Source organism: Chinchilla lanigera, unplaced genomic scaffold, assembly GCF_000276665.1.
Source record: "Chinchilla lanigera isolate Chin_1 unplaced genomic scaffold, ChiLan1.0 scaffold00044, whole genome shotgun sequence".
NCBI lineage: Eukaryota > Metazoa > Chordata > Mammalia > Rodentia > Chinchillidae > Chinchilla > Chinchilla lanigera.
Genome location: NW_004955445.1, coordinates 12,542,818 through 12,555,523, shown reverse-complemented (window position 1 = coordinate 12,555,523; position 12,706 = coordinate 12,542,818). Strand labels below are relative to the sequence as shown.

Genomic DNA, 12,706 nt, shown 5'->3' with positions numbered 1-12,706 from the left:
AAAAAAAAATTATTAGGACACAGCCTCACCCATTCATTTACATATTGTCTGTGTCTGCTTTCTCACTACAACTGCATGGCAGAGCAGTTGCAGCAGAGACCGTATGGCCTGCAAAGCCTAAAATATCTGCTGTCTGGCCCTTCACAAAAGTCTGCTGAGCCTTATTCTGCAGTCTCTCTGAAGCTTCCAGCAAGACTAAATGCCAGTTGCCCTCACTCAGAGGTAACCTGCCTGATAACGTACTGATTCCAGGATTCCTCCTGTTTTGATTTTTCATTTCCTTCCCGATTTCTTCAATCCTCTTGTGAACTACAAGAACCACGTGAAATTTCTATCAGATGGTTTTGATTTATAAAATGGCAGCTTTGTGAGTTTAGACATAATATGTGTTCTTGAACATTCTTTTGTTTTTTCTTTTTGTTTGGTTTTGAGACAGTATCTTCCTAACTTGCCCCGGTTGGGCTTGAACTTGCAGTCCGCCTGCCTCAGCCGTCCAAGTGCTGGGATTACAGGCATGCACCACTACACCCAGCTTTACTAATACTTGTCCTTGGATCCCTGTTTCTGGGTCTACATCTGGGGGAACCCAAGCAAAAGCAGCAGAGAAAATGTTACTGCGCCCATTTTACAGATGAGCCCTGATCTGAGTCTGTTTCCTACACACACACTGTCCCAAGTAAGACAGGGGCCAGCTTTAGTTTTGGGCTCCCCACTCACCCCAAATCAGGATATATGCAGTACCCTTACAATACCTGTAGGTTACCTGCTGCTTTATACCCACAGACTTGTTCCTCCAGTGAGGAAACTGAGGCTTAAAGCGGAGATGCCTTTCCTAGGGTCACCTTGCTGGCAGAACACCAGAGATAGGATTTCAGGTCTAGGTTTCCTTATGACAAATCCAGGGTTTATTCCAAGACCCATTAAGCTGTTGCATCCCCTCACGCGAACTTTTGGAGCTCCTGGCTGCCTCTCAAGATACAGGGCCAGTGTCCAGGAGGGTCGGGGAAGTCAAGAAGATAGAAATGCTTTCTCAGACAAAGGACTGTGTGTCTGCACAGCGCAAAGCAGACGTCAGGACAGAAACCCTTCAAAGGGCCGCCTGGTAAGAAGCCCATCAAGAAGAAGCACCCAGTACACAGCTGTGCTGGTGAAGAACCTGGGACGCAGCGCGGAGTGCTGCAAAGACTGCATAGTTGGAGTCAGGCCTGGGCTTGGCAACGCACCTCACCCTTCATTAGCTGTCTCATCTTGGTCAAGATGGGAGTCCTGCCAGAAACTTGATTTCACCATCTTGCCTTCTGCAGCAACCATGCTCATCTTGAGGACTGAGCAGAAGGTGGTCTATGAGGAGGGCTGGACATGGCTCAGCAAAAGCCATGCAGCCCGAGGTTTTCTGAACAGTGGAGGGCTAGACAGAGTCGGGACACCGGCCAGATGCCCTTTACCAAGCAGGCCACCCATCCGTTGCTGCTGTGAGCCTCTGCTGGTACCGGCCTGGGGCTACGCCATCTCTGAAGAACTGCCTTAGCTGTTCTAAGGAGCGGTAAGGAGCTGCCTTACCGCAGAAGTTATCCCTGCTCCCAGTCTGGTGGCCTCACTGACACAGAAGCAGAGAAGGCTGGTCAACACTCTGAGAGCACCGCAGGGAGCAGGAGGCGGCCAGCCTGTAGCTGAGTATCCATGGTGGCCGCTGTTTTCCCTGCCCCTGCTGCATCCCTGCCACTCACAGGTCTGATCTGACAGGGCCCCTGCAGTCTACCAGGCTCCACAAAGACAGAGCGGGTAGGAGGGAAGGGTTCTCTCTCTTGTGTGTTCCTTTTCATTTGAAATGACTACCAGGAGTCCAGAGAGTAAGCCACGCGTGAAGTCCTTCCTGGTAGAGGCACTCACCTCATTCCCCTCAGGGCCAGGCTGCTCAGTTTTGGGTGTCCCTGTACCCTGGGTCAGATGGCTTAGGGGTAGCCTGCTCCGGCCCACATGGGCCCCGGAGGTACTTGGTCCAGCTCAGTGTTAGACTCAGGGAGGGGAAGGATGTTTCTCAAGACCGGTGCTGAGGAGCTAAATAATTTCCATTACAAGCCCAACTAGTGACACATCCAACCACCACCTCCCAGGGAAGGTCTGGATGGCATTTCCCAGGGACACCAAGCGCTAGAGATGCAGGTGTAGACCTGAAGCCTAAGGTGCTGGCAGGTCCACCACAGCCAGGGACTGCTCCTTTGACACCTGAAGTGGAAAGGCCCCATGCTGGGAGTGTGGAAACAGCAGGGTTGTTTTGCCTTGACTACAGACAAGGTGGTCAGCGTGGTTCTGTGAGGCACTGGGTAAATGGAGATCCCTCTCTGGTCCTGATGACCACCACAGTAGATAACCTCAGAGAGACTTCAAGCTTGAAGGCTCTAAAACAACCACTCTTAACACACTTTTGGGCCCATGGCTCTCTACAAGCACTTTGCAAATATATATTCACTTAATCCTCATGATACCTTTAAGGCAGGAAGGGACTATAGTAAGACCATTTTACAGATGAAAAAATAGGCTCAGAGAGGTTAAGTACTTGCCCACAATCGTTTAGCCAATAAGTGGCAGGGCCGGGTTTTTTATTTTTTTATTTTATTTTTTATTTTTTATTTTTTATTTTTTTAGGGCCAGGTTTTAAACTCAGACCATCTGACCGGGGAGGATGAATCCTTACCTCTACCATGCTACACCCCTAGATCAGTCTGACTTCTCTGGAACCTTCACAGTGCCCGGTAAAGGGCTGGGTACCACCATAAGAGCTTAATAAGATTTGATAACAGGAAAATAAAAACTGGAACCCTTAAACACTGTGATGGTGGTCTGTGGGAGTGGGACTAGGTAGCGGAGGTGGGAGGGAAAGTTGCATTTCCCTGGGTGTTTGTTGTTGCTTTCTTTCCACGTTACACACATTACCGTCAGCAACAGCAGTATATGAGGTTGTCAGAGCTGACAACAGCGCTTGTATCAAGGACAGGACACACGAGTCAGAAGACAGCGTGTCCAGGACATTTCTCACTGGATGTTTTTCAAGGGTTTAAAATGTTGCAGCATCTATACATATTGATTAATCATCAAAATATCTATTTTAAAAAGGATTCAATGACCAATCCACAAAAGACCAGCTAGGGAGAAATTCTGGCAGGTAGAGACTCTCAGGGATGAAAAATGACCCTTACATGGGTTGACAGGGAGGAGATGAATCCAAAGGAAGACATGGAGTCCTGGACAAGTGTCCTTTTCCTCTCAGATACTTGGTTGTATCCAAATCAAACCCACTAGCCTCTCTCACTCTGCACAGAGGGATGCTGAGGCCCAAGAGACAACCAGAAATGGCTGAGATTCGGTGGCTGAACAGGATCCCTCTCTCTTGACCCTGAATGCACCTTCTTGGGCTCTGCTGCACACACAGCAAATTCACATAAGCAGGTGGTGCCTCCCTCAACCCCATGCTCCTACCCTGCCTCCAGCCAAGCATGCAAATCACTTCATTTTCCGGAAGTCTACAGTAACAGGAAAGGCAGCAGCTTCCGTTTCTGGGATGCCTTCCATGTGTTATACAAATTTTCACAGGTATCTCTAACTCTCGCTGCGTTTTGCAAAAGACAAGGCTGAGGCCCAGATCAGAAACAGACGCAGTCTGAACACAGTTTGCAAGTGGCTGAGATGCAAACTGGAGTTTCTGGGCCTCCTAAGTCCGTGTTCTCCTGGTCCCCCAAACCACCTCTTTTGGAGAGCATCACCTATCAGTTCAGGTCACATCCCACCCGGATACTATTTTTAAATGCCTTTGTGTTCCGATTTTGAGTTTTATTGAGCTCAGTAAGAAATTCATCGTATCGTAAGGTCTGACGCCCCTCCCTAGAAAATGACCAGCAACCCCTTTCTTAGAAAAGCTAGATAAAGAGGCTCAGGCAACTCCCTGGGAAACATTTTCCAGTATTTTGCACCTTTTCATCCAAGATTCCTTTGACTTATTTCTTCCCAGTAGAGATCTGTCCTCAAATGAACCTCGTGGTTTTAACATGCAGCCCTTCCTACCTTTCCCCACTGCAGGAAGGGGAACACAACCCGATCGGTCTGAGAAAAGGCGCTAGAGCTGAACCCTCAGAATTCCCCAGGCTGCTCGAGTCCAAAGTACATCCTGATGGTGCTGTTCATGTTGGCTCGTTTATCACTTGTTCAGAGGACTTCCCAATAGATTCATGGGGTCCTCACAGTAAACCCTGTCCATGCAAGGCAGGCAGCAGCTGAGGCTCATGTGGATCAGACCACGAAGGAAATGGGAGGAGACAGTGGGCTGGATGACTGCACACAGGATTGAATTTGGCACCCAGTGTCCCGGCATCTAAGTCACAGGGAGGCAGGATGAAAAGACCCTTTGCTTCTCTCCAGCCTTTCTCTCTAAGCCAGTGGTTCTCACAGTACCCCTGACCAGCAGCCTCTGTGTAGTATGCTCTGGGAACCTGTTAGAAACTCGGGCCTGGAGCCCCACCCTAGGCTGTGTGAGAAGTGGGGAATGGGGGGGGGTTAGGGTTTCTAGCAGTCCTAAAGGTAATTCTGGGGCTCACTTGAGATTGAGCAGCCACACTCTGGCCCATTCAAACAGATACAACCACCACAGGCTGATCCCTACTGTGTGCTAGACCTGAGACCCTACCTAGCCCAGTGATGGTGAACCTTTTAGAGTTCTCAAAGATATAAACAGCCAGTTATGGCACGTGTGCCATAAGTTCACCACCACTGTTTCAGTCCGCACCACTGAAGATACCTTAATCCTGCATGTCCCACTCTGGGCCAGGGACGTTTGTGCATTATGTCACTGATTAACCCTTTGAAGTATTTATTGTTACCATGGCCCATTTTAGAGAGGAGGAAACAACCCCAGGTCACAGAGGTGTCAGAGGCAGGAGGAAATTCAGTTCTGTAGAGTTCTGACACCATTTTCTTTCTGTCCCATCATGGAAGTTTCCTGAGTCCCTGAGTTGCCTGAGATGCTACACTATCATTTGAGACACAGGGTAAGGACGAAGCAGGGTGGGCAGAGAAAGCCCTGCCCGACCCACCAGTGCTTTCCAGCTGTGGCATAGAAGGAAGCCACGCTGTGCACCTAAAGGCCCAGCCACCTATGCCCAAGGAACAAGAGGTAGGGAGCAAGAGTTCCTGGCCTCTCTGATTTCCTTCAGCTGGGGGCCTTTTCTCTCCCTGGACCTCAGTTCCCCTGCCAGGCACTCTTTATCACTGTTTAGAAGGCCATGATATCCTGTGCCCCTGTTTCTCTGACCTCATCTCCCTTTACCCACTCTCTCTACCATTGCTGGCCTGCTTTCTGTTCCCTAAAGCCCAAATTCACACCAACCGCAGGGCCTTTGCACAGCTGTTCCCTCCAGAACACTCTCCCCGCTCACATTCTTATTGCTGACTCTGTCATTTCGGCTTCAACTCCGACATGTCCTCCTCAGTAAGCTTTCCCTGGCTCCCGTACTTAATGTTATCTCCTATCCCACCATGGTTTTATTTCCATTCCACTTAACACAAACTGAAATCACTGTTTTCATTGATCACTGTGTATTGTCTGTCTCGCTCAGTCCAGAACATAACTCCATGAGAGCAGAAACCATGTTTGATTCGTTCCCTGATACAGTTCTAGCACTCAGAGTGTTGCCTAGCACATAGCAGCTAAGTAAATATTATTTGAATGAATAAATACCAGAGAAGACCATCTAAACTCAAAGGCCAGAACTCTGGATACTTAATATGTGACCCTGGAAAGTCATCTGCCTTGCATAGCCTCAGTTTCCCTCCTTGTCTAACGAAGGGAATGCACTAAATGTTTCCCAGGGCTCCTTCCAGGACTGCCAGTCTTAGAAAGCCAGAGCTGGAACCCTCCCAGTTGGTCTGTCCAAAGCAGGTTGCTGGCCAGGGTCCTGGCAATGGCCACGGCCCCATCGCCACCTCTGTCTCCACCCAGCCATGCAGTCATCTCACTCCCCCATCGCAGAAACTGTTAATGAAGTGCGCACTGCTAAATGCAGTTACAATTACGGGGGCTAAGAATAAGGCGCTGACATCAGCCTCGTCAGTTTCTGAGTGAATCAGAAGGGGAGGGGGGAGGAAGGGAAAGGGGAGGGGGGATGGTGCTCTAGAGCTGTCAAGTGGAAATAGCACAGTGTTAAATATAATCCAGCACTGGCCTACATCGGTTTGGAGAGGCAGGTGATGGCTGGGCCCCCAGGGCCAGGGCAGACAACGGGATTCTTCAAGGAGGCCAGGCAGCCGCAGGAGCTGCAGGCCAATTGTAATGGGGACCATCCAGGAACCAAAGGCTGGGGAGGGACGCCATCAGGCTGGGGTGGGCTGTAGGAGGTAGTGGCCCCTGGGGGGACATAAGTGAAGCTGAACAGGCCCCTTCTCCCTGGGCTTTGTCATTTGCTATAACAGCACAAGTACAGCGCCTGAAGTCTGCATAGCCCGTGGCCACCTGGGAACCTGTTTCATGCCCAGATGCAGGAAAGTGGCCTCCAGTCAAACCTAGCTGAGTTGGTATCACCACTATGCAAACGGTCCAGCTACCTGGCTTTCTTCAGCTGCAAAATGGGTACATCTGCAGGGGTAGCTACCCTTTGAGGTGCTATAGGATTCAGTGAGATCAAGCAAAGCACGGAGCATTGCTAGGCAAGCTGTCATTTTTACCACCCCCAAGAGATGCTTGGACCATGATTATTAACTGCTATCCAGATGAGGCTCAGGAAGGTTAAGGGACTTGCTTGAGGCCACGGGGGTAGCACAGAGTCAAGTTCGGGGCCAGGTATCTTTCTACCCCAGGGACACTGTGGAACTGACGGAACCTGGGTGGGAGCGGGGGTCAGAGTAGAGGAGGTGCTGTGCCCTTGCAAGCACATGCTCCAGACGTGCAGCCTTTCCAACTATTTGTAAAAGACGTGCTGAAGTGATGCTGATTACGATGAAGAAAGGCCCGAAGAGAGCAGAGAGGGGCAGCTGAGGGCGGATGCTTCCTTCCTTTCCGGCTCTCCTCCGCACCTCACCCGCTCCCCGCTCAGCCTCCAGCTGGAACTGCTCAGCCTCTGGGCCTGGGGGTGGGTGGGGAAGAGGCAGAGCTACATTCCCAAAGGGAAACAGGCGGGTGGACCCCAGCTTCCCTCTCCTCACCAAACAGAGCAGGTGGGTCCCTGACAGCGGCAAACCAAGGAAGCTGGAGCCAGGAGTCTGGAGCGAGACCACGGGGGAGAGGAGAAACCCAAGCAAGGCAGACTCTTCTAAGCATCAGAGCAGCCCTGCAGGCCAAAGATCTGCTAATGAGGAGGGATGAACCTCCTGCACCTGGTTTTCCTGAGATACTGTCATTCTCTAGGATAATTTGAATAAAATCAAGTGATTTGGGTCCACACTCACTCCACCCCTCACCTTGAACTGTGAAAATAATTAGTTTGATTCTCTACCACGCTTCAATTATCCAAATCTTGGAAGAGTCCTGCCCAGCTGACGTAACATTAAAAAGTACAGCGCTAGGGGGTAAAGTGGTGGGGGAAGGGGAGAGAGAAGAAGGGGGAAAGAAAGCGGCCTGCCAAGCCTTCAGGTGTCACTGATTGAAAGATATGCTAAGCTGTCCCCCATCCACCCAGCCAAGCCCCCTCCTGCTGAAGGACTCCCCAGTTCCCACCATCTCCGGAGGAAATGGAGGGGCAGCAGGACATTTTGTTTCCCAGAAAAACCTCAGGTCAAATTTCAAGGACAAAAGTTTGCACTTAATCTAGGAAAGGAAACTCTGCCAAACAGTATAAATAAGGAGGCGGGGGAATTCTGCTGCGGTCATTGCAGGAGGCTGGGGATGAGGGTAGGGATTAGAACTCTGAGTCCCCCACCCCATCCCAGCCACCACCACCACCACCACGGTCAGGATCTGGCAGGAGACAAGTATCTCCACTTCACAAGCCAGAAGTAACTCAGACAACCTCCATTTCCCCTCTGCCCAAAAATGAGAGGGAAGAGGCTGAGGTACTATTTTATGAGGCCCATCCACCATGCCCCCCGCAAAACACACACACCAGATTTGGTCTGAGCGGAAGAGGGTGGTGCTGTGAAGGGCTTTCCAGCCCAGAGATGTGGCCCAAACAGCTAGGAAAGGAACCGGTAGCCGGCTGGTGTTGCCATGGCAACTTCCTCCCTGTACTGGAAGCATCCATCCTATGGGCAAATCAGAGCTGGCTGTTCCAGCTTCTCCGCCCTTCTCCTGGATGGGCGGGGGAGACTTGGATGCCGAAACCACTTGAGCAGGCTCAGGAACACCATCCTCAGTTCCACACCCTGATGTAACAACCCCCCTGGGCATGTGGTAGAAAAAGGATGCATGTGCACTCCCTAGTTATACCCCAAAGCAGAGGGGCCAGAGCAGACCTGTGGATGCACAAATGAACTAACTGGTTGGGAAGGGCAGGGAAATGGATAGCCAGAATGCTTTCCACCCTCTTGCTTGGCATTAAAACACCCATCTTTACACAAGTTCAAAGAAGGAGCATCCAACTCTACCTTAATACAACAATGGAATAAAATTAGCCTAGTTAAAATTACAAAAGCTAACATTTTAAGAATCAGGTTTTTCCCTGTCGAAAGCCGCAGACTCTTTACAGTCATGCTCAGAAACAACTCTCACTTGGTAATAAGAGAGATCAAAGCTACCATGTATTGAGACCCACCTCATACCAGTACTGTACTAAGCCCTTCTCACAGCAAGCAACATAATTAAAAGCACAGATGCTTGAGTCAAATTATCTAAGTTCAAATTCAAACTCTCTCACTTTCTAACTGAGTGACCTTGAACAAAGTACTATGTCTGTGCCTTGGTTTTCTCATCTGGAAAGGGGGATGTTAACAGGAAATTAATTTTATAGAGGTCTGCCAGGGATACTAGCACAAGCCTATATCCCAGCACTTGGGAGGCTGAGGCAGGAACATTACCATGAGTTTGAGGCCACCTGGGCTACATAGTTAGTTCAAGACAAGCCTGAACTATACAGTGAGACCTTGTCTCAAAAAAAAATTTTTATAGAGATGTTATAAGGAAAGAATTAAGACAATATATGCAAAGTGCCTGGAAAGACAGGTAGCCCAACATAATACTGACTGTATGGGATCCACGCTATTATATTTTTCTTCATCCAAATGAGAAAACTGGGGTCACTAATCTTACTCCTCCCTCTAAGCCTCCCCAGTTACAAATTCGGGTGCCAACAAGGTTAAGCAACAAAGATACAAGCAAAAATCCCCCCAAGGGGCTGGCTCTCTAAAGTGCCAGTATCCTTGGGAAAAGGGGCAAACCAGCACCATAAAGAAATGCATTCAGAGCATACAAGGGAAGCTTCCCTTTGACAGGAATTCTAGGAACCTGCAGTGAGTAACCTCCTGGGCCACGAGTGTTTAGAAAGAGGCAGAAAGAACAGGCGGCTTCTTTTGCCCACTCCGGTCTCCAAAACTCCTAAGTCCAATGCAGGAATGTATTCTGCCCTATTTAAGGCTAATGGAAACAAGAAGTCTCCTTCTCAGACCAATTCTCAAGCTGAAGGAGGGCATGTGAGCCCTAAAGATGCTCGGGATCAAGCTGGGGGATGGAAAAGATGCATTTGACATGGGCTGGAAGCAGCAACAAAGGGGAGGCTCTCCCATGAACCCCAGGCCTGTCAGAGACACACTTCTGAGTCAGAGCCATCAGGGACAGATCGGCAGCAAGAGTGCCAGCAGAGCCGGGGAGAAGCAGGTGAAGCCAATTTTGCACTGACAGCCTCCTGCTGAAGCGGTCTCTGTCCAGTAGCCCAGGGACTACTGCTTTCAGCAATTAGTTCAGCTCGGTGATGTTCTAAAGGAGTCAATCCAAAAGGCTGCTCTTAGGAGAAAATTAATGACTTTGAAAAGAGAAATTAAGCACCAAGATAACGTTCCCTACTTCCGACTTTCACCAGACACTCATTATTCTTCCGGAAATGAAAGTTCACGTTCTCTCTCCCCTCTCCCAAACCCAAGGCAGCCCTTGAGACAGACAAACAGTGAGCTCAAGATGCCCAAACCAAACTCTGGGCTTGGCGGCCCCTTCTCTAGGCCTTCTTACCTGGGAAACATTTCCTGCATAGTGAGATCTGGCTTTTTACAACAGCCTCTTTCACAAAGAGGGCTACCGGCTTTCTGGAAAAAGAACCGGAAACCAGATTTGAGTCTCAGCTCTGTGCCTGTTATACTGGATGACCTTGGGTTATATGCAGACACACATATGCACACATCACACACCAAGGCTTCTGTTGCTCATCCACACAGTCAACATACACAAATACACAGGCACACCTCCGTCCATGTGGGGGCTGGAAGGGGTTAAAAGATGATTTCTAGGTCCCTTGCAAGTGAAGCACTTAAGAATATGAAGAAACCCACTGGGGAAAAGACATCAGGTAGACCTTTAATATCACTAATATTACAGGAGTTATCTGTTGACTTAAGTGAATCCTGGAGCAAGTTACCTGCAGCCTGCAATAACCACCAAAGTGTTTGACCCATGACGTGGAACATGACTTTGGAGAAAACCAAAATCATACCTGCCTCTCATGCTCCTGCAAATCCACGTTCCCGCTCAGCCCGGCTCCTGAAACCCAAGCGGCCTGCTGAACTTTAGGGGGGTGCCCGGCCATGACAGGAGGGCTGGCAGCCAGCTCACCTGGGCTGCAAGGGCTTCCTGCCAGGCTCCCTTTCTGCAGCTTCCCCCTCCCCTAGACCCCTGATCTAGCCTGACTTCCTCATCTCAATTTTGCTTCCGTGGGAGCCACTGCATTTCCTCTTCACCTTGCCCTTACCAGAACACAACCTCCCCAGGCTACATCAGGGGAAGTTAAGCCTCAGAGGCTCAGTGATCTGTTCTGTAAAATGTGATTTCATAAAATGGCTCTGCAGTTACCATCCTCATCCCCACTCCCACCTCCAGGTCAACAGCAAGGCTGGTTTATCAGGGGTCTGCCTGCCCTACCCCCGTTCATTCAACTACCCAGATTCGGAGACTTTTCTGCCCTTTCTCCTGCAGGTGAGCACCTGTCACCCACCACCGAATCCCACCACAGAACCAAGGCAGCAGTGTCGACCAGAGGCAGGTCCCAGCAGGCAGGGACTCTAAACCTCCACCCATAAACTCCCTGGAACTGTAGGCTAAATTTACTGAATGGTCCATATATGCTTTTTTTGGAGAGAAAGTACATATTTTCATCAGAGTCTTCAAAGTGTCCATGAAATCTTGTTCCTCCCCACCAGACACTCATCTCCTTTCTGTCCCCTCACTGAACACAAATACTGGAAGATTTTCAGCTCACAAAAACACTTTTTCCTGCACTAAAAGCCATACAGATCCCTAAGGTAAGGCACTGTCGTCCCCATTTCACAGATGGGGAACCTGAGGTTGAGGGGGTGGCATAACTTGCCCGAGGTTGCAGTTTATAAGGAAGGAAGACTGGAGTCTGGTTCTGACTCCCAGTCTGCACTGTTTGGGGATCTCTCATCCAAGCCCTCCACCTACCCCACCTGTTGATGAATTCTCTCCTTCACCCTAGCACCAAATCCAGAGCTCTAAAGGTTCCTCTGCCTGGGACCTCAAAGTGCAGGTTTTCCTGCACCTCCCTGCCCCTCTCACTAAGGCAGTGCAAAAACCTGGGAGCAGGAGGTTCAGACGCAGGATGGAGGCCAGGTTCTTCTCTCTCTCTCTCTTTCTCTTTCTCTCTCTCTCTCTCTCTCTCTCTCTCTCTCTCTCTTTTACACCCACACACACACAGGCCACTCCAGGGACAGGAGCACCTGGGGACAGGGGCACAGGGCACAAGTGCAGAGTTGGCGCCGCCTTACACCTCCCTCCAGAAAGCGCCGGTGAAAAGAGGAAAGGCCATAACCTGCCCAGTTCCCCGCGATCAGTCCTAGTCTAGTAAGAACCAGGGGTCCGGAGCCCCAGCCTGCGGGGAAAGGTTCAGAGATACAAACCAGGGCGCTCAAGGCCTTGGATGCCGGGCGGGGCTCTTGGGCGCGCAGCTTTTGGGTGCAGTCAAGACAAAGATGGAGAGGTAAGGTCTGTGCAACACCTCCAATGGCTGGGGGCGCGTCAGAGCCCCAGGGGTGAGGCGGCCAGTGCCCCAGGGCTTGAAAAGTAGGCACGCACTGTATGGAACACTCATGGATAGTGGTAGGCAGGAGCCAGGAACCAGACGAGGTGGGGGGTCTCCAGTCCGCGCAAGCGAGTAAGGACGGTTGGGTCCAGGCAACCCAAGGGCCCACCTGGGAGAAAAGGGTAAATGCAGACGATCTAGGGGCGCCGGGGGTAAGGATAAGGGATCGCATCCTAGGGCCCCCAGGGTCCCTTGGGAGGGGCAGGAGACCCCGGGGCGCCTCCCAGGGCAGGATTAGGGGTGGAGGACAGGCGCTGGTCCGCTTTAAGAACGCGCAGCGTTCGGGAAGGGGCCTCCGGCTCTGGACCCCGGGACGACCCCCAAGGTCGGGGGCAGGCCGCGCGCTTACCCGCGTCCTCGTCGTCGAAGGAGTTCATGCACGGGAAGTAGATGGCGAGCGCCTCGAAGGAGGCGGACAGGCTGAGACGGCTCTGCGAGCGCTCCATGCCCGCGCCGGCGCCGGGAGCCTCGGCCGCGGCGGCGGCGGC

General features: G+C 50.9%; 1 protein-coding gene across 1 annotated transcript in view; it reads right to left on the bottom strand.

Moving 5' to 3' along the window:
- Positions 1-12,700, bottom strand: part of Rims4 (regulating synaptic membrane exocytosis 4) — a 61,532-nt gene extending 48,832 nt beyond the window's left edge. The window contains exon 1 of the mRNA XM_005392463.1: positions 12,568-12,700. Within this exon, the coding sequence (XP_005392520.1) occupies positions 12,568-12,664 (97 nt within the window). The 5' untranslated portion in view covers positions 12,665-12,700. The remainder of the gene's footprint in view (positions 1-12,567) is intronic.
- Positions 12,701-12,706: the final 6 nt, after the last annotated feature.